Source organism: Lissotriton helveticus, chromosome 4_1 (genome assembly GCF_964261635.1).
Source record: "Lissotriton helveticus chromosome 4_1, aLisHel1.1, whole genome shotgun sequence".
In the NCBI taxonomy this organism is placed as follows: Eukaryota; Metazoa; Chordata; class Amphibia; order Caudata; family Salamandridae; genus Lissotriton; species Lissotriton helveticus.
In genome coordinates, this window is record NC_136063.1 from 1387809124 (window position 1) to 1387836771 (window position 27648).

Genomic DNA, 27648 nt, shown 5'->3' on the forward strand with positions numbered 1-27648 from the left:
TCGCGACCCCTAGAAGAATTTACCAGCACATGCTTGTATATGGATACCTGTCTGAACCGAAATACACGCCTTTCATATGGCAAGGTGGGGGAGGCCTATGCTGGCCCAAATTACTGTGGCGTGAAAGATGTTGAATGAGATTTGCAGGGCCTGCTCTGAAAACGAGAGGCGTTGGCGTGTGTGCTATTACTTGTGGTAGTATTTCCGGAATGTGTACTCTATTTCAAACCAGTTACTGTTTATTTGTACTGGTAATTTTCATAGCTAAAACGTTCTCGCAGACGCCTTTTGACATTGTGTAAAATTACCCAAGACAGGAAAAATGCAAGTGATTGAGTTTCAGCACCCAAGGGGTCCTTTTCTTTTTTTTTTTTTTTAAGACTCTCACTTTACCCGGCTGTGTGAAAAAGTGAATGATGTCATTGCAGCAATTTGTGCTGTGTTAATGTGATAGAGGTCTGAGGTAGCCTGACGTGCCAATAAGCCACAGTGCCTTCTGTTTCTCGAAAATGAAGCAATGCCTTGGTGGAGGAGCATTAGGCAATAAACTATGTTCAGTCACTGAAGCAACCACACAGCACGCATCGACAGACCTGCCAGCGGTTTGCTGGCATTTTCATATCTCTCTGCTGTGATTGGGTTTTGGTCAATAATTACTCGTTAAAACGTAGCGCTAAATGCGAGGCACAGAAAGGCTGCCAGGTCATGTGCAGACTAAGAGAAGCGGTGTGTGCGTTTAGTGCCTTATCAGTACAGAAATAACCAGATTACCTCATCGCCATGCACTGATAACTGGCTGTGAAATGGGAGAGCCCGCGTTGGTGCTGTTTTTGAAACCACCCTGACAGAGGTCCGCTTGGTTTGAAGGCTTTCGACGGAAGAACAGGGCGTGAAGATACCCTTGAGCTGGTCTGATTGGCCCCAATCCGCTCACGTGGAGTAACATTAGCATGTAGTCGTGATGGCGAGCTCCCACCTTCCTAGGGTTACCATTTTTACATGCCTATATAATATTGGATTGTGTGCAAAGCACTCTATTGCCAAAACTGTCCCAACCATATCTAAATATGTATTTATTCAGTGACTTAGGAGGATTCCATGGGCTCTAATGCATGCACAGAAAATGGAGCCTCGTTCACCTGCATTGATTATTTAAATAAAAAAAACAGGTGAGGTGCAGTAGGTGCCTGAAATCTCTAGGCCGCTGAATTGTTGCTGGTTCCAACACTCTTTGCCCTGATACCCTCTACCCTCTGGCTGCGCCCATTGTGGGCCCGGAAGCTATTGCATGATTTAAGAAGCATCTCAAATCCACGTGCTCCAGCAGAAGTGGGTGCGGCCTGCACGCCAAATGCGAGTTCAGCTTTAGTCCTTGACTTTGAGTGTACAGCAGGTCATTCGTGTGCGTAAAACGCAAAAAAAAAAGACACCAGTATGGTCTGCAGAGTGTGTGTGGGGGTGGGGGGGGGGGGGAGTGACACCATCTCCTGACTCCTGTGGGGGTGGGGCATTGGTATGAAATTTTCCTCAATAGTGTGATGAACTGCACCTTCACTTAACATGAAGCAATTAACAAACAACATGAGGCAGGTTACTTACAGGCGGGCATGGGAGTATTGCCTCTTCCCCCACAGGCCAACAGGGATAACTAAAACATACTCGGCTTCTTTCGTGTCACTGGGTTATCTAAAGCAACCCGGCCATGCAGGCCTGGCTCCGCGTGTTTATTGACCTAGTGCTATCTGACACATTCCCTCGTGTGAATGGAATTGATTCAGACAAGCAGAGTAAACACGCCTCTGTGTTTACAGTGTCTCTGGGAGGGCGGGCGCAAATATTCAGACCCTTTCACCAAAGAAAACAGTAGGCTTTGCAGAGAAGGCCTACTGCTCCCACTTCAGTGGTTTGTTTTGGGTGCCATGGGTAACGTTCATTTGGAGCACAGCGAAGGATGTTATGGTATTTAATGGCGCCAAGACACAGCTGCGCCAACATGTACATGACTGGGGTGTAGTTCGGGGTCATGTTGCAGGATTGTGGTTGGTTGCTTTGATTCTAATCTGTTCTCCAAAGTACCGTCTTCATTCACATCAGGTAGAGGAGCATTAGCATACACGGACATTTCTACCCCCAAGGTGGTACATCAGAAATGCTAGCACTAGAGTGGCCATTTCGACCCAGTCTTAATGGTCTTTCAGAAGATCTGGAGTGTTACTATACCAAACTAAATGATACCTCAAAAAAGCCTTTTCATCTTTTCAGGGGCACCTGTCAAACCAGGACATTCCTCTGTTTTGTCTTACTGATACTCCTTTTATCGACAATAGAAAGACGAGAGGTTGAGCGTGTCCGGCTAGGACCTAGCTTCACCATGTCTCATCTGCCCATGTCACCACTTGACAGCCAGCCTCAAGTGCAGTTCAACGGTGTGCTGGCACAGGGCCGGTCGACCCTCTGCCCCTTGTTCTTTGAAAGCAACGTCCTCTGAGCATGCCTGAAATGGAGCACGGTGTATTTCTCAATGGGCTGGTATACTACGGCGATCATTCATTCATTCCCCTGCCACCTCCGTCTCATTGTGGTTCCCGCATGCTGCTAGGTTACATGTGGTGTATTTGATTTCACGCCCCCCACACACAAAGACTTGCCCGAATTCACCCAGTCAGCACGTAGAATATGCGTACCACACCAGACAGCACCTCTAGGTGAAGGAAGTGATTAACATAATGGACACCTCGCCCTATAATGTGGCCGTCACAAGAGGTTGAAACCCAATCTGGAAAAAACGCACATCCGAGGTAACCAAAATTAATGGTTAGCTCGGATGTTGGTGGTGTTTTGTTTTTTTTAACTACTGCTATAAACCACTGACCTGCGGAGACTTCTAGGAACAATATCGATACACATGCACGTCTACCAAAACGCCTGAGGCGCCGAACCCCACCACCACCCAAGCACCCTCCTTCTCCGCAGGTGTGCACCTGGGCATTTCACAACAGAGGCCCAGGTGCAAGACCAGGTTATACTTTTACAGGGTATCAAACCTCAATGCCCTCTTCATTTTCCTTCAAGGAGGACAAGCGTGGCTAGAAATAGCGACACTGCTACATCTGCAAGGTCAGACCACGCTGACGCCCCCAGCAACCCCCATCTAGTCTGTCCTGCAACATTCAGACTCAGTCTGCGCACCTCTGGTGCCCTCTTGCAGCCTCGCGGTGTTGCAGTCTCCGTGAAGAGTTTGCTAAGGTCCCTCATACTGTACTGGAAAATTCCTCGAGAGCATACCGCATACGGCACGCGCGCGCACAGCCACCCTCACACCCATTACATCATCGCCTGCCAGTCTCCTCAGCAGACACAACGCATGCATGTCTGAGTGCAGGGCTGCACCCTGATCAACACGGCGGGGGAGCTCGCAATTAAGAATGCAGCTACTCGCGGACACATATGTGGGAGGGGCAGAGACAATATACACAAAGCATCAAACCAGTCGCTTTATAGGGTTCAGTTCCAGCTGATTTTATTTCCTTCTCGGAAAAATGGTTTATTTACAGAAAGCATTAATCTGACAGGCAGTGAACTTGACATAAGCTGGCATGGCCCCCTCCCAATGGTTTTGTGGTGTGGTAAGACACTAATATTCTACACAGCATATTGCACAGGATGGATGATTTATATAAAAAAGTAAAAAAAGAATACCATAAGCAGATCTGCCTTCACAGGCAGGTGTCCTAGCAGTGCCTGTCATGTTATATTAACATACATAAACACACAATCTTCTTTTTTGCTTATTATAATACAGACTTAAATGTACAAAGATGTTTTCACTTTCTTGTTTTTCAATCTTAAAACACAACAGCTATAACCTGAATACATATGCTATCGTCATGCCATAAAAGACTAAAAACAATTTATATTTTTCAGCGACAAGTAGAAAAGGATTAAATAGTCAAATACAGGAATGAAAACGCAGTACATAGTGTCGCAAACTCAAATCGGCATTAAGATAGATCCAGTGGTTTAAACGGCACGTCTTCTTGTTTGTTGTGTGTATGTAAAAAAGTGCAAAAAAGATGTGGGTTTTGAAGTTTAAAGCTACAGGATCCCTTGTGCTGTGTGGATGCGCCAGCTGCTTTTAAAGCGTTTAAAACGACGTATTTAAGTCACTTTCAGAGGTTGTGTTGTGAAAAATGTCCAGCTACAGTGCATGGATACTGCTGTATGTGTAAAGGCGAGCAGTGGGCACCGCCGGGAAGGGATCTTGTCACTTTAAAGAGCCTGCAGATCAAGTGTTGTAAACATGGAAAGAGACGCCAGGCGATTTGTGACATACCAGACCCCGGCCGTCTCTAAGTCCCCAGAATCAGGAAATCCAAAACAGCAATTTACACCGATTTAACACCCCTTTATAGATCTGTTTTATGTTTGTTTTTTTACAAAAATACACTGAGAAAATAATCAAACGTTTTCATCTCTTCTCTTTTTTAAAAGTGTCAAAAGTCTACATTTAAATATAAAAAATTAAAAGATAAAACTCTAGCCCTTCCGCGAAGGAGACATAAATGGGGTGCGGGTTTTATACAACGAGACTACCAAACAAAATTTCTTTAAAAAACAGTCAAATGTTTGGCCAGTATATAAATATGTCCACATAACATGGCATTTGAGTACATTAACGAGAAGGAAAAAATTACACGAGGATGGAAATCGGTGTGGCAAAAAAACAAGTATTTTTGATTACACCTACCAAGGAATAGCACATACATACTCTGAGTAACATTTGGTCCTGATTTCCTTTTTAAAGTCCAGCACAGATTTGAGTTGCGTTTGAATCCTTTAAAGAGTTAAGAGCGGAAAAAAAGCTGGTGATTTGTGTCTGTAGGAATCAAACATAGCGCCATCTATCTGCGTATTACCCTAACACTATTTTTAAACTGTTCAACAGTCTCGACAGGAAAAAATCTTCGAAAGACAGACAGGATAACATGCTAAGAATAAACAACCCACCAGCGAAATCATCCGGCGCGATTCAGAATCAGGGAAAGAAAAGGTGTGAAAAAGAATCGCGCCCCCTTTCCTGTACCACATAAATACGTTAAATTGGCGAACTGGAAAAAACAGTCTCCTTTGCAAAGTTTGTTTCTTAGTGTCCAGAAAAGTCATTGATACAAGAAGAGGTGGAGCAAGAAAAAACATACGCGCTGCCTTCTCGGTTAACGTGCAAATCCATCTCAGTCTTTATTATTACTTTGTATTTCCCTGCCTAGTTTCCAGTTTTAGAGGGGCGACTGCCAGTCCTCCTACGCCCTCTGGCCCCTGCTCTGGGAGGAGCAGTCATTCTCGGGAGAGTGGACCCAGCTCCCTTCTTCCACGGGGCAGTCCCTGCCATTAGAACTCTCCCAAGTTTTGGTCTGGACTCCTTCAAGGAAACATTGTCTATTAAAAACGCAAGTACTAAAGAAAACGTAGCACTGCTTCTTTTCTGGTGGGCCCCAGACACCTGCCCGCAAAGTGCCGCCCTCGCCCCCTCTCCAGCCCGTGTCAGGGAGCCGGCAGGGGTGCAGGGCGGGCGGCTGGCTCTTCTCGCCATTCCCGCTGTCGAAGGCAGAGCGAAGTCCCTTTGGAAACACAAAGGTGGGTCGTGCGGGGGTGTAGTGTCGCCCCCTGTCCCCGGGTGGGTTCCTGGCTGTGGTGTGCGCGCGGCTGTGCCCTGTCCCGCCGGCCCCTCAGTAGGTGAACACCAGGTTGGAGATGCTGGACTCCAGCCAGTCCCCGGAGATCATCTCGCTCACCTCGGGCGTGCAGTAGTCGGGGAACTCGAAGTGCGAGCCGGCGCCCGCCTCCAGGCTAAAGTCCAGGTCCCGGTCGAGCGCCGAGGAGCCCAGGCACATGCTCTCGAAGCCCGGGCTCGGGTTCAGCTCCAGCAGCTCGTCCTCCAGCTCCTCGTCGGACGAGGACGACGAGTAGTGCGAGGAGGCGGACGACGAGCAGGAGGCGGTGGAGAAGGAGGTGGAGGGCGCCGGGGACGGGGCGCGCAGGCTGCCGTCGCCGCCGCTGCTGGTGTAGCTGTGCGGCGAACCCGGCGAGGCGGATCCGCCGTCCTCGTCGTGCAGCGGCGGCGGGTACTCGTCGTAGAGGCTGAGGGGGTCGCCGGGGTCGGTGGGGCTGCAAGGGCCGGCCGGCACCGCCATGGGCGAGGACGAGGTGAGCCCGCTGCCGAAGACGTAGAGCCGCTTGGGCTGCGGCGGCTTCTTGTCCGGCAGGCGGCCGGTGGAGCCTCCGCTGCCGCTGGAGGAGGTGGAGGAGCAGGAGGAGGTGCGAGACTTGTACAGGGAATGGTGATCCAGGCACAGCGGCTCGGGGTACGACCTGCCCGGCTTGGCGTGGTGGGGCTTGCCGGCGCTCTTGGAAGAGCCACTGCTGCTGCTCTTCTTCACGGCAGGCTTCAGGCTGTTACTCCCGCCGGCACTGCACAGCTTCTCCCCCGGCTTGGCGGCGGGGTTGGCTGCCTTGACCTTCTTCCGGGGACGGTACTTGTAGTCAGGGTAGTCGGCCATGTGCTTGAGACGCAGCCGCTCCGCCTCGCGGATGAAGGGGATCTTGTCGGCGTCCTTGAGCTGCTTCCAGCGCTTGCCCAGCCGCTTGGAGATCTCGGCGTTGTGCATGTCCGGGGATTGCTCCATGATCTTGCGCCTCTCGATCTGCGACCAGACCATGAAGGCGTTCATGGGCCGCTTGATGTGCCCGCTGGGGGTCTTGCACCACGCCGGATCGTCAGCTTTACCCCCGGCCGAGGCGGTGGAGCCCGGGGTCGGAGATTGCGCCACCCCCAGCTCGATCATCCCGGTGCCGGAGTCGGACGAGTCCCCAGCCAGCAGCGCCTCGGTGCTCTCGGCAGCGGCGGTGCTCTGCTGCACCATGGTGAGAGCGATGTCAGGATTGCGAGCCGGGCAGAGCACAAGGGTGCAGTCAACAAGCGGAGGGTGCAGGGGCTCGCCCGGTTACAGTCACTTCACTATCGGTCGTTTCAGGTTACCGGGAGGCAGAAGCGTGGACCGGCGTCTGATGATGCATCGGTGGCAGTTGCAGGCTCCCGCGCCCTCCTCGAAAAACCCAAGTAAGTAGACAGTTTGTGCAGAGATCCCTGCAGCCCAGGCCTGGACAGTCTCTGTGCCTGAGCGATTTGTAATGTGAAGTCAAAAAAGAAGAAAAAAATCAATTCCACTAGGGCAGGATTCGTTTATTGGTATATTTAGTGGGGGAGTTTGCTGTGCCTGAGTAGGCAGCTCCTCACGTGTGAGCTCCTTGCATGCACAGGATGGTGAGCTGTTGAGGTTGTGCTCGCCTCTATCTTTCGGTCTGACATATATCCTGCCTCTACAGCTGCTTGAAGCGCTCCGGCTGCATGCCTCGCGTCGCTTTATCCCTTCCCCAGGCGGGTGCTAACCAATCAGTCGCTGTATCCAACGCTTCTCCGCGCTGAGCCCCGCCCTCTGCCGCCGCGATTGGCTCGCAGCCGATGCAATAATAATCACCGCGTGCAATGAGAGGCTCTGGCGCTGACCTCATTCCCAGCCACAGAGCAAACTTTTTGAAAACGGGGACACGAGCGGCGGCTGAGATTTCTGGGTTTAACGTGAGCCTATCCGGGGACTATGGACGCCGTCTTGGTTCTTCAGGGGAGGATGTACGAACGTGTTAAAGGGTGGGGGCGTGCCCTGTAACCGGAGTCGGGGTGAAGGGGAGGTAAAGGGGGCGTGCGCACTGTACATGGACTCCTGCCAGAGCCGTGGAGCCAGAGACCATGCCTGTCAGGCAGCACTGACGGGACCCGCATGCCCTCCTGCAGCCCTCACTGATCAAAAACAACAGCAGGGCAGCGGTGCCGGCGCCAGTCGTACCAGCTCCCCTGTTCCTCGGTTCTGAAGAACGTCTCGTGTGTTCTCTCGCATGTAGTGACTGACGGGTGTTTCTGCGCAAAGCAGTGCACACACGGCGTTTGTTGCCTGGGACGTTATTTGTTCTGAGAACTCTCGAAGATATGTTGACCACTATCTATGGTGACTATACCCTCATCACACTATTGGAATCGCATGTCACTTGCTCATTCTGTCATCCGCCCTTTATTTAAAATCACATCGCGTGTGCTCAGTTGTTCTAAAATGTTTAAAAATGCATTTTATACAGCCACTGGCGCAAGTGTTTAATGCCACGTGCGATGGTAAATGCTCAACGAAAATCACAGACTTGTCTTTGATACACCTTTTTTTGTTCACAAGGTAAAAAGAAATACGGTATAAAGTAATGGGTCCCTGAACCATCTGTGGAATAGCTTGAATGTCTTGAAACTAAATTGTAAATCCGTCATCTCTGCCCTAGAGCGCTCTGAATCTTGGCTAGGAATTGGTCGTTCCCCTGTCTAGTCCGTGCAACGATGTCGAAGCACCCCTGCTCTCAGCCAGCTCCAATGCAGAATAGTCCAGGAGCTGTACAAGAGGAATGACACCTCTTGCAGCTGTTACAATGCAGCCGAGCAGTGATAGCATCTCCAGTAAGGTCGCGAACGGGTTGGGATATACAAACATTTGGTTTTGGAGCTTCCCAGAGTACCTCAGCAACCGTCAAGCTTAGATTGGTTTAGAGATAGGATGTTTTTTTCAGGAGGGCGGGCGCGTATATGCCCACACTGCTCTACGTGACCCTAATTCGTGGGTCATGCCTTAACCTGTCTCCATTTTCAGCCAACTCATGCCCCGGCGTTAAAACACTCATACAGCCCACCGCATCTCCATAGGCAGGTGTGCCTGGGTGCTTTCGTGACAACTCAGAAACGACTAGCGTAGTGGTAGTGCTCTACGTGTACTTTATTTTGTTGCCCCTCTTGTGAAGGCTCTGGGCAGCCGTCCCTTTAAGGTGCCTTCCTTCGCGTCCCCCGGGGACAGGTGTTTTTGTCTGCCTTTCCGTGCACTTCCTCCTCCGGCGCGCGCAGCATGCACACTACAACAGCGGACGCCAAGCACGTGCTGCCCCGGCGGCGGCGCGCGGCGCGGGCGGGGCTTGTCACGCCGCTATTGTTTACTAACGGCGGTGGGCGGAACACAGGGCCTTGTCAGGGCTGTGAGGCGGTAGCTGGCCTTCCAAATCTCCTCCCGCGGGGCGGGGCCTGTGCCTGTCTGGAGGAGGTGTTGGCTCCATGGGGCTGTACTTCGGCGCCGGGGTCAGCACCAGTCATTTACTGGCTGGAGGGCTGTGTGTCGCCAAGTACCGGCCAACCTTCGCTCTGTATGGCGCCCAAAACTTCACAGTCTTGAAATGTAGAATAAGCTTCTCGTTCCGAGACCGCTGAGCTGGTTGGGAAGCAAGCGTTTTTATTCTACGAAGGGAAGGGGGGGTCTTCTATATTCGACGCCCGCGGCACGCGCCCTCCAGACAGCGCCTGTAGACGGAGCCTTTTCCCCGCCCTCGCCGCGTGTCCTGAGCAGGGTGACGGTTCACACGAGGCTGTGTTCGACACTGGCGGAGGCAGAGGACGCTGGGGGGCAGAGCTGCGTCTGCCTCCATGTAACCATTGGGTGCAGGCGAGGCGAGCACAGTCGACTGAGGTGACAGAGCGCTCGCTCTCTGCACCTCGTCTGCTCTTTAGAGCACCCAGGCCAGTGAATTTTCTGTATCCAGTTCCGTGCAGTATCTTGCTCGTTGCTCCACAAGAGGGCTTGTGACCCCTCTAAAGCATTAATACTTGTTCCCCCCTCTGTAGTCCGACGTTAAGCTGGAAAGGTAGTAAAAAGGAGTCAGAAGCACCGATTAACAAGCCGTGGAGTGCCAATTGGATTTTTTTTTACTTTAAAGTAAAATACAAGAATGATATTCTGCGATCGCGTGTGAAGAGTTTACAGAGCTGCAACTCACCTCGTTCCACTAAAGATGCTGCGTAGATAAAATACGTTTATTTTTGAAAAATAAAGCTTAGTTGATCAGGTTGCCTGCTGTCTGTCTACTTCTGATGCAGGTTTGACAAGAGTGGACAGTCTCTTAGTGTTTCCCATTAGTTGGTGAACGCAGGTTTAAATTGAATTTATGTAGCGGTTATTACCCCTGACGAAAGCAAAGCATATCCTCTGTGGCCACCGCACGGAAGTCTGCCCCTAGTAACAGGACACAAGCAGTGGTCGAAGTAGAAGGGATCGGAGGAGCACGACCTGCCCATACGTTTTTAATTTAAGGAAAATGGTTTCCCTTACTTTCTGGGAAAAGATCACCCCCCTGGAACGGTTAATTACGAGAGTTGAAATGCTTCAGATGAGGTGTAAGGCAGGGAGTCTCCTATGCTGTGGAAGGTGAACATACAGGTAAACAGCCCTTCTTGGCAGGGTACCTGCTTGCCTAAAAAAAATGTAAATGTGTACAATGAGTCAATCAGCAAATGTAAAGGATATCCAAAGCCTGTATTGGCTTTAATTAATGAAATCACTCGTCACTGTCCAATGAGACATTTTTTTTTTTTTTTAGGTCTCGCCTAGGCAGCGCTTGCAATATCTCTTCAAGACATGCTGTATTCAGGATGGGGGCATAAAGCTCAGCCCTCTTTCCGCCCATCTTTTTAATTAGCTTCTGTCCCTGTCCTTTGTAAATGGTGGCTTTTTATTGGTCAATAGGCTTAGTAGTCCCTCCGTAGTACTGCCTTATCTCTTCTTGTAACCTCCCATGAGGACACCCCCTGTTACATGTGTTGTTACTCCCTAGGTTTTAATTACAGCCTCAAGGCACTATTTTCTTAAGAGGCTTCAGGCAAGACACTCACTTGGCCCTAAGCTAAGCTGGCAGTGGTTACTTTGCTCACTAGAACATCTCACATTTATATGAGACCATCTATACATTTCCCTTCATCAGCTCCACACCGAGTACAACCGAATCCAAAATGAATGTAATAATTCTTTTGTCACATTTCCAAGCTCCTAATTGTATATATGGACATAGCTATTTGAATGTACTCGTAGTACTGTCTTGCTTGCAATGGTTCATGGGTAGGGTGGATTTTTAATATCTTCTGCAGGGTGCAGTACCATATATGACCAAAAGAGGTCCACAGTGCTGGTGCCTTGCTTACTAGGGACCTCTAAAAGCAGCTTTCGGTACTGCACAGAGACATGCAGTGCTGATGCCTTGCTCACTAGGGACCTCTAGGAGCAGCTTGCGGTACTGCACAGAGACGCGCAGTGTTGGTGCCTTGCTTACTAGGGCCCTCTAGGAGCAGTTTGTGGTACTGCACCTAGACATGTAGTGCTGGTGCCTTGTTCACTAGGGACCTCTAGGAGCAGTTTGCGGTACTACACCGAGACATGCAGTGCTGGTTCCTTGCTCACTAGGTACCTCTAGGAGTAGCTTGCGGTACTGCACTGAGACCTACAATGCTGGTGCCTTGCTCACTAGGTACCTCTAGGAGTAGCTTGTGGGCACTGAGACATACAGTGCTAGTTTCTGGCTCACTACACAAGCATTTGCAATGCACTAGGTCTCACATTACTGAAAGTATGAGCTATTGGCGTTACATTATTATTTGCAACGCTAATACCTTAAACTATCAGTAATGCGAGGCCAATTATATTGCAAATGCTTTTAGTGGTATTGGAAAGGAGTTACCAGCTGGGATGAGAAGTGTGATAGCGTATTTCCCACTGATTAACGTAACTTCCATTTATTTTACATTTAAACTTGTATATTTTATATGTACGTACCTGAAGATGAAAAATTGAAAAAGGGACAGAATATTTTGCTTTATAGCCAAGCCCCAGACCCCGCTCCCACGCGCCCCGCCCCCATTGCACACAGCATCTCAGTTCCCTTACTTTTTCTAATGCACTTCGACCGCTGTAGCACAAGTCACACCTGGGTGCCTCCACGAAATTTGGGGTGGAGACTCTTTAAGAAGGCTCACATTTTCTGCTCTCCGCCTTTCCCCGCGCAAGGATGCATTGGAAACCACCCACCCAGCTTTGAGAGCAAGATGTATTATCTAATGTTTCTGTTTTTCAGTGTCAGAAGCTGAGTTACTGGGCTTTTTTAACACAAGAAGCACAATACGCCCCAAAAATGGAAATAAGGCTGCAAACTGTATGTCCTCGGGCCATGTGATTGTCTGAGTAGAAAGAAACAGTGACACACTTATCCTTCAAAGGACAGTTGGTATCCTTAGCTTTTAACCTCTCTGTGTCTCACGGGTGCAACAACTCAAGATTTCCAAGAGGGCAGCAGCCCCACTTGAGAAGAGTGAGCCATGGATGTCGATGTACTACTGAGAGTATTGTATTCCTGGTGTTACTCAGTTTTGTATTGAGGGTGGGTGTCAGCGATTAGATTTCACCATATCGCCGAGTACTCGAATTAACCATAAGCTAACGCTACCTGCGTGTCAATAAAGTTAAGAAACTTTCAATAGTTTCTCCCAACCAAAAAACTGTGGTCCACGTTTGTGTTGTTGCATGTATAATCATATCATTTGTTGGGTTGAAATGATGAACAAGTCTTGGTGTGGAAAAGCTAAGATTCAAATACAACGAAGGACATGCCAGATGTTCTCTTTCTGAAGCTTATATAATCAGAACTACAGGGGTAAGTATTATTAAATCTGGACATTTCATGGTAGGCCATCATTATATGCAAGAGGTTGGCTGGAGCAAGGGAGAGCAAGCCACATGTCATAGATGCTTTTTTAGTGTCTCGTCTAGTAGAATCGACAGGAAGAAATGTTTTTTTGGGGTAGATAATCCTTTCTTTATATAATACTCAACATGTAAGGGGAATTTAGCCACTGTTTCCTAATCTATAAAGGGTCAATTTCTGCAACGTTCTTCTAAGCTCTCTCCATCGCTAAAAGTGGCGGTTGATCCAACCATAGAACATGCTACCACTCACTACTTATCATTATATTTTCTTACGTTTGACACCCCACCAAAAAAAAGCTGTTTCTTTCTAAGAACCACAAAGGTGTCCAGCTTTAACTGCCACTGGGTTTACTTCATAAGAAAGCACCAGGGATGTTATTGAAATCAGTGCTTAATCTGCGCCGGTGCTTTACGGTGCTCAGCCCCGGCTCTTATTTCACAGGGCTGGAGCTGTAAAGTTTTCCTTCATTGGGTGGCTGGCCCGATAATAATAAAAAAATGAATGTACCTGTCCTTCAGGATGGCTGCCTGGTATATTTTAACTCGTTGAGTGCGGTAGACGGCCCCCGGCCGCCCGACGTCACAGTGGGCGTGTGCAGAGGATGGCCAGGGGCTCTCTGAAACACGCCCACTCATTAATTCCCCAGCAGCACGGCAGAATTTGCAGCGCAGCCAAGGGGTTAACAGGCTAGCCCACCCTGGTCCAGGCATGATGATACTGCATCTTCTTTAGGTTAGCACAGCTGCTTGTTACGCAGACCGTCCTGTTTAGTCAATTTTGCTGACGCAGATTTGATATTTTTTTTGGAAGCCTGCCACCAGGCTCCCGTAGCTGAGCTGGGGCGAGGCAAGCTGGATCTGCCCAGGATGAAGTTTTCTGCAAAGGCACTCAACAATCAGCATTTAAAAATGTTAAAATTTTAACTCAGCAAGTTAAAAGTGCGCACTCCTCGCTGCCTAGAAATAAAAACGTCTGGCCTTATTCTGCCCTCGTCGTCGTGTTTGAGACAGAGAGCATTATCGGCCTGAGACCCTTGCTGCTTGCTTGAAGACATCCATATTTGGAAAGCAAAGGCTTGTAAGTCAGGCAGTCGGACAAGGCAACATGGTTCTATACAATTTTCAAAAGGTAAGTGTGTGTGTATGCACGTGTGTGTGTTTACTGATTTAAAAAAAACGGAATGATTGTGAGCAGGTGCAGGAGGGAGTCTGGGCACTTTCCTATCATTTGCCTTTTCACATTTACACCGGCAGTTTGTCTGAGTAGCGGCATTTTAGGGGAATGTTTAATTCTAATCCATGTTATAAAAATGTATATGCATACTCACCTGTTGAAATTATATATCCCTTATTAATAAATAGCAAACTAAGAATACCAATGTACTGTGTGGTTTCCTAAAGGGAACATCATAAGAGACGCAAAGCCATTTGTACCATTTTCCAAGAGGGAAAGATATTTAAACAGATTATTTTAGTTCTTCTATGTTTCGATCCCAAAACAATGACAAAATAAAAATGCATTACAGCTTTTTTTAAAAAGAAGTAGTTGCGTAATGGAGGCTGTTTTTTATAGCTTTGGAGACAGAGCAGGTTCTATATATTCATTTAATTTTAAGAAAAATAAAACGTGCAGTGACAATTAGATCTTGTATGTTTGCATCATGCAATATAAAACCCATATAAAAACCTAGAAAATACTATTTACAAACATTCCTAGTAGATTATATTAGCGTGGGAATCTTCAAAGCAAGCAGGCCCTGTGAACTGTTTTAATTTGTAGCCCTGGAAAGCCCTATTTCTACCATGTGCAGAAGCTGGGTTTGGAACGTGGCATGTTCCAACCGCTCTCCTTCCGTAAAGGGCAGAGGTGGGATGCTGAGGCCGGAACTCATCCCATTGGTTCCTCCCTCACAGTGGTTCCCCAGTTTGTGACCCAGAGGCAACAGACTGTGTTGTCAGTGCTTAATCGGAGGTGAGGGTTGCCCAGTGAAGCCCACAACCACCAGCACTGATTTTAGGGGACCAGCATGTATTTTATCTCAACAATCTTTGAACCAGGTCCTCAAGTGGAAAAACGCAAAGGGGGGAAAGAACGAAGAAGAGGAAAATGGAAAAACAATGACAAAGAGAGAGAAACTAAGAAAGAAAAGTAACCTGCACGAGTGAGATATAGAGGCTGGGAGTGTCTGGTGGTGTATTAAAGAGGCTTGAGGTAGAAGCAAGAGTCGCAGTCTTTGCATTTAGCACCCCAACGTTCCATGACCCCGGCCGAGTTTGTCTGAGGTCAAGTTTGAGCCCCGGCACTTAATTTTTTACAAATTAAGCACTGATTGAAACAAGCTTTTTAATTTGTAATGTTGTAATATTGATTGTTTGTTAGATTTCCTTGTCTCTAAACCTTTCGATCAAAATGTGCCGATATCTTAGAAGGCAGTCTGGGCACTTTGAGAAACCTCTCGAAATCCAAAGTACGACTAGAATAGGAAGTAACTAAGGTACACTGAAGTGTAAATTAAAACCATAGTTTGCAACGATATTCCTTGATTGGAATACTGTTCTTTCTTTTGAAGATGTGAATGGATTGTCTCGCATTTAGAAAAGGAAAACAAGTTATGTCTTTGAGCTAAGTTTACCAACGAGATCCACCAATAGTATTCATCCAGTCCATAGCGTCACACATGTAAAGTGAAAATACTTTCACCTTGTATGTTTATCACTGGCAAGACAGAACACCAATCCGATTTATGTTTAACCCCTTTCAGCCGCTCTGTGACTACTTTTACTCTTTGAGGAAAAAATCAAATCCCCCAGCCACTTTTGTGAAAAATTGAGTGCTGAAATGTAGCTTCTTGCATACATAAGGGAAAATAAAGCTTTTAGCTCAGCTCATTGTGTGCTCCTGTTGGTCACCAATAACAATTTGTAACAACCTATTAATCCCTCATAAACACACCTGTGCGATGAGTTTCAAAAGTACTGTGCATTAATACTCCAAAGGTTTTTGAAGGACAGAGCCATTTCAACAGCTTCAGGGTGAGGGCTCCAGAAAACACGAATCATGAAACAAGACAAAGCGGCAGCAGCATTACTGAGGACCGCAGGTAAGTATCTGGTACTAAATACGTTATTAATGAAGCATGACTTGCATGAGCAACCAACAATTACCTTGCATTTTATTTGTTGTTAGTTTTGGATTATATCTACTACCGACATACTGCCAGACCGAAGGACAACCCACCTGAACCCAAAAGTGTTTTTTTCAATATGCAAAGCCACCAGAATAGGAAAAAGGTCTAAAAATAGTCCCCATTCTTAACCAGGTCAGAGGCATGCAAATCCTGGGCTACCCCTGCCCATACAAAGTATGGTCCCAAAACCCATGCTGTCTGCTGCATCAGTGAACAAGTATGTGTCCTGACTGGTCAGTTTTATTGTCAGGCAAACAATGCTATCATTGCAATATGTGAGGAAAATATGCCTAATCGCCTAAATCCTTCCTAACAGCACTGACCCAGGTTCTGTGATGTTTTGCCTTCCGACTAGTCTTTGTCTGGACATTTGATTTAGAGAGAGTAGGGCCCATGGACATAATTTAGGAAAATTTAAGCTGGCCAGTCAAAGCCTGGAAGTTGTCTTCCATGACCTTTACTTTTTGCAACCATATGTTGTGCATTGGATGACCTCAATTGAAACATCTCATCCATAGGCGGATGAAAAAAGCCCTTCAACAGTATTCATCTCAATACCAATTGAAAGTTAAGCAAGATGCTGGTCCTTTGTTTTTTTGTTGTGCACATGGTACGCCTAAAAATGGCGTGACGTGCAAAAGTAGATATGGCCTGTGTGTATAGCTCAGAGGAAGCTGGAGTCAGGAACAATACGTTCTATTAAATCACAACGTTCGCCTGGCTTTAGTCTTAAAAAACCAAATCCCAGAATGTACTAACTGATTGAAAAAATGTACACGAGACAGCAAAACTCGCTGGCCTACATTTATCAAAGAAGTGTTTGCCATCAAACTGGAAGCATAAGAAATGCGTTACTTACCTGTAACTGCAGTTATCCAGTATTGGTGTCTTTCATAGATTCACATGCCTGAATCATTCCCCGTCGTCGAGACGGGAGTCTCCGGTACATAGAAAAGTAATGTCCTATAGACATATGTAGAGAAAAATAGGCCTAAGGGCCTCGCCTTAGTAGCCTATCTATGTCCTTTTGTAAAAAGGACCAAACTCCAGAAGGCAGCCAATCAGCTATCACCTCCCTCTAGAACCTTCCTGTCAGGAGCCTCAGTCTCTCAGATTTTCGTACGCACCAAGCTAGGTAGGCGTAATACTGTTAGAGAGATAAGTGAGTCCTTCCAGGGGAGGCGGGAAGGTTGCATGTGAATCTATGAAAGACACCAATACTGGATAACTGCAGTTACAGGTAAGTAATGCATTTCTTATCCAGTATTATGGGTGTCTTTCATAGATTCACATGCCTGAATCAGAGTAGCAAGCAATACATTATGCACATTTCTGATTGAACAGCATATACCAGTCTGTAGATAATACATATCATGCGACTATGAGCCATCAATAAGTAACAAGAAATAAGTAAATAAATGTGCATACCAGCGAAGGATGGTGGGAAGGAGGAAGGCTCACCTCATTGGAATAGATGGCGAAGCACAGCCTGGCCCACTGCTGCATCCTGCATCAGTTCCGTATCCAGGCAGTAGTGCCTGGTGAAGGTATGCGACGACTTCCATGTCGCCGCTCTGCAAATGTCCAGTATTGGCACTCCAGCGAACAGTGCAGCCGAGGTGGACATAGCTCTTGTAGAATGAGCTCTTACTTTAGAGTGCATTGGCCGTCCGGCTCTGTCGTGGCAAAAGGCAATTGCCGAAGATATCCATCTTGAAATACTTTGTTTGGAAAGCGGCATGCCTTTCCTTGGTCTGCTAAAAGCGATGAATAGCTGATTAGTTTTCCTGAACTGTTTTGTCTTATCAAGGTAAAACTTAAGACACCTCTTCAGGTCCAAAGAGTGCAGTGTTCTTTCAGCTGCAGTGCTGGGATTTGGGAAGAATGATCGGAGGACTACAGGCTCATTTAAATGGAAGTCCGACGGGACCTTAGGAATAAACCGAGGATTAGTTCTTAAAACCACTCTGTCTTCCTTAAACTGCATGAAGGGATTTTGTATGGAAAGAGCCTGTAATTCGCTGACCCTTCTTGCTGAGGTCAGTGCCAGTTTATTTTCCTGAGGCACAGCCGGGAAAAGTCAGGAGTATAGCACTGTGTTTTAAAAATTGTGTTGTAGAAATTGATTACAAATTTTTATACTTTGTGTGATATTTTAAAATTGAGTGCTGCTCACCCCACGTTGCTCTCAGTCCCTCCCGCACTGCCACCGCGAACCCTGCAGCCGACTAGGAGCTGTTCAGGGATTCACGCGGCCGCCATTTTCCGTCCTGTTTGGTGGTGACGGTCTAGTTGTTTCTTAGACGCCACCCTCCAGACACGCTGATGCTACTTAATCGTGCTAAAACCCTCGCGCGTCAGCTAGATTGCCAGTTTATTTTCCTGAGGCACAGCCGGGAAAAGTCAGGAGTATAGCACTGTGTTTTAAAAATTGTGTTGTAGAAATTGATTACTAATTTTTATACTTTGTGTGATATTTTAAAATTGAGTGCTGCTCACCCCACGTTGCGCTCAGTCCCTCCCGCACTGCCACCGCGAACCCTGCAGCCGACTAGGAGCTGTTCAGGGATTCACACGGCCGCCATTTTCCGTCTTGTCTGGTGGTGACGGTCTAGTTGTTTCTTAGACTCCCGCCCCCCTCTTCCCTCTATATATGGCTGCCACTAAATGTCCGCGCAGCGGGCGCACCGGCGGCGCGCCGAAGGCACGCCAAAGGCAAGCCCGTCTGCGCCCGACCGAGTCCAGGGGCCACACCCCCTGGTTTTTTTGTGGAAGATAGGTCATATAGCTCGAGCCTCCTACATCAGTTCCGCCCACCTATGTCACCTAGGTGCGGCCATACCATACATCCACTGGAGATTTCTCGCCGCTGCCCGCACTGTAAATTGGAGCTAATTACTACTACGACCACCAGGTCTGAGGCAAAGGCCTACTCCATGTTTCTGCTTAATTGTAGGTCTCTTCCTAAGCATTGTTTAGAAATCTCCTTGTTGTTAGACGAACATACACCGGACGTGATCTTTTTGACCGAAACTTGGCTGAGTCAAGATTCTCAGCCGGATCTGGTGCAGGCCATAATTCCTGGTTACCAGATAGTGCAGTCAGATCGATCGCAGGGCAAAGGCGGTGGGCTTGCGATCATTTATAAAGATAGCTATGTTTGCCGCTGCCTGACGGAGGAGATTGAGGACTGCAAGAGTCTTCCTTTCGTGATCGAGTTCTCCCCCAACATCAGTTTTACTGGTATTCTCAGTTATCGTCCCCCCCGGAACCATCAGACAATTTAATACTTCTCTCTTGTCGGTGGCCTCCGATTTGGTTACTTCTCCCTCAAATTTTACCTTACTTGGAGATTTTAATGTTCATTTTGATAGTTTGTCGGACCCCATGGCCTTAGATTTGATGTCGAGTTTAGCCGCCAAACAATTGGAGCAACTAGTTCCCTCTCCAACGCATGAAAGAGGCCATCTCTTAGACCTGATCTTTAGCAATTGCGATCAACTTAAAGTGGGTACTATCAGTCGCCTACCATGGTTGGACCACTTTTTGATAGCCTTTACTTGGACCACTAGCAAACCTCCACCATCCATCTTTACATCTCGGAAAACCCGAAATTGGTCCAAACTCTCTAAAGATAATTGGACGAAGGTCCTTAGTACCACTAGACCACTACTCTCCCATGACCCATCGCTAAATAATAACAAATACTATAACTGGATCACTACCTCTCTAGATTTGATTCTTCCTCCGTTCTTATCTGGGTCAAAGAGACAGAGTAAATCAGCACCATGGTACACAGAAGAACTTAGGGATAAAAAGCGCTCCTGTAAAAGACTAGAGAGGAAATGGCGCACATTCTATGACCCCGCTGATAAAGCCACTTACAGGGACGCTATTAGGAATTATAAAATCGCCATAAAAACCTCATAAGCAGCCTTTTATAATGATAAAATTACATTGGCTAAATCTAAGCCGAAAGAAATATATCGGATAGTCAACTCTCTGACAAAACCCCTCCCGCTTGTGGCAGACAATAGTAACTCTCTCTAGATGCAACGAGTTGGTTGATTTTTTCTTTCAGAAAGTTAATAAAATTTACCTCTCCATTCCAGACTCTGTCACTGAACCACCCACCCAATGCTCTGATTCGGCACTAGATATAGTAATTCCTCCTCAAGATAAGCTAGATTCCTTCCCTTTGTTGAATTTGGAAACACTGGAGTCTCTAGCACAACAAATAAAATCTGGCTCTCCATGTGACCCCGCTCCTCCGGGCCCGCTGGTGTTGGCCAGCCAAACCATTCTCCCTACTCTCATGGAGTTGTTGAACTCCTCCATTCTGAGTGGGATGGTACCTGTTGCATGGAAGCATGCAATGGTACGGGCCTTGCTGAAAAAACCTGCCCTTGACCCAGCAAACCCCAGTAACTACCGCCCGATCTCTCTGCTCCCATGGGCAACTAAGATCTTGGAGAAGCACATTAATACCATCCTGACGAAGTTCCTCGAGGGAAATCATCTCCTCGATGCTTCCCAGACGGGCTTTCGCCCCAAACATGGGACAGAGACTGCCCTACTGGCTGTGACAGAGGAGGCGAGGCGGATCTTGGATCGGGGGGGTCAGTGGCAGTGATCCTTCTCGATCTGAGTGCTGCTTTTGACACGGTACATCATAAAATTCTGATGAACCGTCTCGCCGACCTAGGAGTGTCCGGAGAAGCCCTGGCTTGGTTCAACTCTAGAGGAGCATACTCACCTTTTGCTCATTCCTCCTATTTTAGCTGTAATAACATTCTTTTTTACACTGCATGTAACACACTCACATTGAATTCTCTCTTGCTTTTCGGAATTTTAACTATTGTGATGGGAGACAGCGTTTACAACGCAGTCATTACATCGCAGTTCCTTTACAATGCAGTTGTTACAACGACCACGTTGTTAGAACGCAATGCCTTTACAACACAAGTCATTAGATCGACTTGCTGTAGGGGGCGCCCTAACCTAAGGAATAGTGTAATTTACTATTCCTACACCATCTCTACTGTTGCGCAGGCTGGAGTTGGAATAGTAAATTATAGTATTCCTAAGTCCAGCGCGCTCCCTACAGCAAGTCGATCTAATGACTTGCGTTATAAAGATATACGTTCTAACAACGCGGTCGTTGTAACAACCGCATTGTAAAGGAACTCGATGTAATAGCATGCGATGTAACATGCTATATTTATTGTGATAAATCTGTCAAAACTAGGATCCTTAAATTCTAACTCCAGAGCATGGTCTTAAAATTCATCAACATGAGGTGTGCCTCAGAGGTCTTTTCCATCTATTTTGGAGCTTATTGAGCACTGTATTATAATCTGTGACACTTATTTGGTCACCATGTTGCATGACACGATTAGATGCTCTACTTCCTGTTTTATTTTTTATATACTTAGCAGCCCACTGTGGCTGGTTTGAATGTTAATGGTTGAACAGCATAAGTGTAGCCAACATAAATAGGATAACAATGTAATGTAGACCATCATGAAGAATATTTCAGTGTAATGCCATTGTGATTCCATTTGACTACAGCTTTAAAAAAATCAGTAGGACGACAAATGTGTTGACTGTTTGATGGACAGGTATTGCCTGTTTTCCCGAGGAACTATATGCCGCTCGCCCATTAACACACAAAAAAAATAATCTAGAAAGGACTTTATTCTTGTGGACTACTTTTTAAATTTTTTTTTCTTTATTGTTTTTTTGTCCATTGATGGAACAAACAACATTACCAACAAAGCCAGCTGCTTACAGTCACAGCACATATAATCAGTACGCTAATTATATACGGATTGCCAATCCAAAAAGACGAACAACAAATACCCCAGCATACCTGGCATCTTGATAAGACAAAGCATGTTATACATTGCATATCTAATGAATGGATGATATGACTTTATAATTGCAGCCACGCCGTCTCGTAACATAATTCCAGCAGGGACTCTCTGCATATGTGTTACCCAGACTTGGTGCTTGATCTCCATTATGTAATGTGAGATTTATCTAGTTTACACCCTGGCTGTCATAGGCGTGCCCACTAGTGAGTTAGTTGCTCTGAGGGGCCCGTTCCCTCCACTCCAAGAAAGGACCCCCGATGTCTTTTGGCCTTGATGCCATTGGCATTAATTGCCAGAATGTGTTCAGTTGTGTATGACTAAAGGTCACGCCCTGAATCCAATCTTTCACGGCGGGGCTGCTCCTTCTCCCCCAATACATAGCATCCCTCCTTTTGGCCAACAATAACAGTAAAGCATGTCGTTTACGGGTCCCCTTTGGTGTATCCTTAACATATCCTAACAGTCCCTTTATGGGATCTGGGTTGCCTGGTGTGTCAATGATGTCATGGGTGGTGGTAAACATTGTTGTCCAGCAGTTATCTAGCCCAGAACAGTCCCATGCCATGTGTAAGAAGGTGGCTGGGGCCAGTCCACACCTCCAACACTCGTTTGTCCGCCCTGAACCCCATACGGTGAATCTGCCTAGGAGTCGTGTAAAATCTGTGTAAAAACTTAAAGCGAATCACTCGAAGCCTGTAGTTGGGGGACAAGGCCGTTTGTTGAGTTCAACAGAATGCCCACTGTTCCTCTGTTAACAGAGTGTGCAATTCTGCATTACATGCTTGAAAAGCTTTCGGCGTCAATATTGCGGCAGAATTTTGCATGTTATAGATCCTAGTAATGAGTCTGCAAGTGGATTCCATTTTTAACACATTCTCATGGGCTAGCAACGTGGGGGGTGGGTTGGGGAAGGTGTCGTGGAGTGCTCTGCACGAGGCCCTAAGTTTGTGATGAAAAAATAAGTCAGAGAAGGGGACTATGTGCCCCTCGTCGGAAGTGGGGCAGCACTAAACTCCTCTCCTTGGTAGAGATCTGCAAAAGTTTGTATCCCCAACTTCAGTGCCAACGCCCGATTTGAACCTTCACCCATAATGGGTGGCATTGGATTGTGTGCCAAAGGAATGGAAGGGGCGTATAAAAGTTTTAGATTCGCTCTTTCCCGTTGTTTGTCCCACCCCCATCTCAATGTTTCCACAGTGACAATGTCTCCACGTGGTCTTTTATAATTCTGATATATTGCCACATGGAGGGGGACTGGAGCAGCGACATCCATCTCTATGGCAGTGTGTGGCTGAAAAGGGATTGGGTGGACCCAAAAATGCAGGAATTGTGCCTGTGCACTGAAAGCATATAGCTGGATATCTCGAGCCCCCAACCCGCCTTGGGACAGTGGTAGTGTCAACAATTCCCAGGAGACCCCTGCTTGCCTACCCGCCCATACCATGGAAATCAGTAAGGAGCGAATGGTACTAAAAAAGGCTTGGTGAGAGGAATCAGGACGTTAACAAAGTAGTATAGCAATTTCTGCAGCACTACCATTTTAGCAATGGCTATTCTACCCGCAAGGGAGAGAGGGAGGTTTTCCCATGCTGTGATCTTGTCGTCCAGCCACGTTACTATGCGCCTGTAGTTAATTTCCCAAATCTCCTGCATGCTCCTACTGAGCCAGATGCCGAGATATTTGACCGTGCCGTCTGCCCATTTGAGGGGGTAATCCAATGGAAAGGGCGTGGTGGCATCGGTCAGGGGAAAAATCGTGGATTTCGTCCAGTTTATAGACACTCCAGATATGCCTCCAAATGTTATCAATTCCCAGAGTGCAGGAGTGGCTTTCGTTTCCGGGTCGCATAAGTAAAGAGTGACGTCAGCATATAGTGAAATTAGGAAGCTCCTAGAACTAAATCCCAGACCTCTGGCTGTATGGTGTTGTCTAATAATGAGCTGCCAGTGGCTCCATCGCAATCGCGAAAAGCAGGGGAGACAGCGGGCAGCCCTGTCGCGTGCCCGCGAAATGGTGAATGGTTCCGAAATCATTCCATTGACTCTCACTCTGGATGATTGTCGTGTATATAGCAATCGAATAAGACTGAGAAAAAGGGGGCTGAATCCCATTCTCTCCAAGACAGCAAATAGATATGTCCAGTCAAGCGTGTCAAACGCTTTTGTGGCGTCCAAGAAAATCACAATGGCTTTTGAGTCTGGGTAGAGGTAATGCACTACAGAGAAAAAGGTGCAGAGATTATGGGAGGTGGCCCGCCCAGGGATGAAACCTGACTGACCTGGACAGGCAATTAGCGGGAGGAGGGGTTGCAGCCGATTGCCCACCAGCTTAGCCAAAATGTTGATGTCCATGTTAATCAATGATAGCGGCCGGTAAGAATCCCGTTCGTCCCCGGGTTTCCCTGGTTTAAGCAGGATGATAATAATGGCCTCACGCATGGAGGGCGGTAAAATTCCTGTGGTCTTGGCCTCTTCGTACAGTGCTATTAGGTGTGGTGCCAGCTCTTCAGCATACATTTTATAAAAAGCTGTAGTTAACCCTTCCGATCCCAGGACTGTATCCAATGGAAGGCTTCTAATCACCTTTATTACGTCTTCCACCTCAAAAGGAACACCTAGTATATTCCCTGTCTCACATCCCAGCCAGAGCAGCTCCAGTGAGTCTAGGAATGGCTGTACATTTTCTTGCATATGGCCATGTGTAGATGTGTATAGTGTAGCGTAAAATGTGGTAAATTGTTTTAGGATCACTTGTGGTCCTCTAATGACTTAAGGGGGGTCACCATTGACCACCGAGACATATGCTGTTGTGCGTGGGGCTCGAAGCATGTTCGCCAGGGTTCTCCCAGGTTTGTCCCCCCTCACTATATCTCCTGGCTTGTGAGTATTTGCCTAATAAATTGACTTCGCGCTGGGCCTCCTCTTCAAATTCTAGCAGTTTCTCCTTCAACTGTGCTACCAATTTGGGATCATCTGTAGTGTAAAACTGTGCTTCCAGCACCTTATTCTGTTTCTCTAATGATTCAAGGGTGTTCTGTATGGCTTTCAGGCCCCTGCTTGTCGTGAATACACTGCCCTCTGATGACCACTTTAAAGGCCTCCCATAGGGAGGCCTGCGTGGAGACCGAGCCCTCGTTGTGAGCAAAGTAGTCCATTATGTCTTCTCCTCCTTAAATGCTTCATCTAGCAAAGCATGTGGGGGGAGCCGCCAGCTGAATATTCTGGATGGGCGGCTGGTAACTCCAGTCGCAGTAGGCTTGGCGCATGGTCCGATAGTAACCTGGAGAAATGTGAAACTGCAATCGTCCAGGTCGCCACATCTCTTGACACCAACCAGAAATCTAGCCTGGACCAGGCCTTATGAAACTCTGATATACAGGTGCCTTCCGGAGATAACGGCATTTAGTGCCACACGTGCATTGGGGTGGAAGAAACAGGACTGACCTTTCCTGTCCAGAGTGTCATCTGAGATCACATTGAAATCTCCCCCAGATTATGGTATCACACTCCATCGCTCGCACTCTGGCCCAAACCTCCTGGAAAAACGGTGGGTTGTCAACGTTGGGGCCATATACTGCCACTATAACTACCCGGGTCCCGCCCAGGACGCCCAGTAGTATAATGTACCTACCCTCTGTGTCTATGTGGGATTTGATTTCTTTCCAGTCCAGTTCCCTCCTGACCAGCACCGCCACCCCTCGGGAATAACTAGAATTGATAGATGAAAAGACATGCCCCCAGCATCTATGTTGTAATCTAGTGGATGGTGAGGTGTTCAAGTGCGTTTCCTGCAACAGGCATATGTCAATGTGGTGTCTAATTTGATAAGAGTGAACCAGGCGCACCTTCCTATGATAATTTAATCCCCGGATGATCCAGGTTAAAAAGTTGAGACTCGTCATAGCAAGCCCATTGCGGTCCAATGAGATCCGACAGACAGGGTACCATGCACTTTCGCCAGACTAGAAGCAATGAAATGCCATACGAAAATGCGTTGAATATGAAACCAACCTATCATATACAATGAATATGTAAGAGATGTATACCACAATACCAAAGCAGGGTATTCTAGACAGTAAGATATTAAGCTGGCTAACAAAAAAACAGTAACATTCCCCCCCTCCCACCACCCACTCCATCCCCCCAATCAGGTTGTGAAGTACCCTCCCCCTTTAACATGTACTACTCTGTCTTGTGCTCTGAGGAGGACAAACCAACCAGTGGGAAATATCCCTGAGGGGCGTTTTGTCGCCGGCATACTCCCCTACATGAAACAGGGTGGCCAAGAATAAAGCAGAGGGTCAAAAAACCTTGTAAAATCACACATTTTGCAGTTCCACGAACAGTCCGCCGCCAACATTGTGTAAACCAAATGTATGAACGTAACATCAATTGTGAGTGTATGCCATACAAAGAATGTACAGAAGTAGACATCAGTGAAGAATAAAGGAAGTTAACCATGCACAAATCAGTCATTGTCACTTAGCCTGTTTCCAGCTGACTCCTTGGCACCCGGACCCTGCACCCGCTTCTCCTTTCCCCCAAGGTGCTTAGCAAATTTCAGTGCAGATTTTGCGTCTGTAAAAAAATGAGCGGAGCCTTCATAGGACACCTTAAGTTTAGCTGGATATAACAGTGAGTAGAGGATTTTGGCCTGGAGCAGAATCCGTTTATCAGGCAGGAATTCTCTGTGTGCTGCCTGTACAGCAGGTGTAAAGTCCAGGTTAAAGAAGAGGTATTTCCATTGTGTGTGATGGTCCACATTTACCTGGCCAACCGTAGAATGAGGTTCTGGTCCTGATAGTTCAGGATGCGAGCCAGGAGAGGTCGAGGCGTTGCCCCCACCTGTGGTTTTGGACAGAGGGTGCGGTGAGCGCGCTCGACCACAAACACCCTGGATAGGTTAGGATCAAACAGTTCGTGGAGCAGGTCAGCCACATAGCGCCCCAATTTTGATATGGCCGATGTCTCTGGAATTCCCGTGATTCGTAGGTTGTTCCGACAGGAACGGCCTCCAAATCCTAATTTTTGGATTGGCCCAGTATTTTGTCCATGTGCAAGAGCTGTTTTTTAGTTTCCACTTGGAACTTGTGGAAGTCCGAGTTACTCTTGTCCAATGCGTCTAGCCTCATTTTGTGTGTTCCCACCTGTTTTTTAATGGCATCCAGTTGAAACGTAAGGGCGTCAAACTTGGTGTCGATTGTGCGGAGGCTAGAACGCATTGCCAGCATCAGTGTACGCAAGTTTTCCCCGTGATCTTCTACTTGCGATTCTGGTCGGCTTCCCGAACTCTCACCCTGGTGCTGTTCCGTGGTTCTAGTGGCTCTTCTATTTTCGAAGGTTAACTTAGGTTGTTTTGTGTTCTGCTTTCCCATAATGAAAAACCTGCGCAACCGCAACCCTTTTGCATGACGATATACCTTTAGCACTGTCCGGACTCGCAGTACCAAGACCCTTGTCAGAGCCCGCGGGTGCACTCTCCAACACACGCAGTGGGCTGCGGTGCCTGAATTATAGACCAGCATTATTATGGGCCACGGGCAGATGCACCTCTGAAATAATGCACACTGTCTCTCTCGGGTCGTGGCCACTCAACTGCGCCGCCCCACACTCTCCAAGCGCACTTCACTGGCTCCCAGACTCTGGTCTTGCCAGGCAATTGTCCCAGTGCTTTGCCCAATGCATCAGGTCTTCAGGGCACGAGGTAGCTAGATCTGGCCTCCCCTCACCAATGTTGGTTGTTGTTGCTATCTGATGTAAGGGGCAGCCCGAACAGAGTAGATGACTGGCGCACCTACCCCGCTCTCCTTACCCAGGGAGAGCCTCCAGTCCCTTAGTCCACCATGGTGTTGTCGCAAGCACTGCCCCGCCGTTGCCTGAAGTCAATATGGCGGCCGCCTAATCTTGAGGCAATTCACACAG

General features: G+C 47.4%; 1 protein-coding gene and 1 long non-coding RNA gene across 2 annotated transcripts in view; one reads left to right on the forward strand and one right to left on the reverse strand.

Moving 5' to 3' along the window:
• Nucleotides 1–3494: 3494 nt before the first annotated feature.
• Nucleotides 3495–7448, reverse strand: SOX4 (SRY-box transcription factor 4). Its single transcript, XM_078687930.1, has one exon. It carries the CDS (start codon nt 6918–6920, stop codon nt 5727–5729), a length of 1194 nt encoding a protein of 397 aa, XP_078544056.1. The 5' UTR covers nt 6921–7448; the 3' UTR covers nt 3495–5726.
• Nucleotides 7449–8020: 572 nt separating this feature from the next.
• Nucleotides 8021–27648, forward strand: part of LOC144827525 (uncharacterized) — a 30430-nt gene continuing 10802 nt past the window's right edge. The window contains exon 1 of the long non-coding RNA XR_013610233.1: nt 8021–8060. This is a non-coding gene — a long non-coding RNA (uncharacterized LOC144827525). The remainder of the gene's footprint in view (nt 8061–27648) is intronic.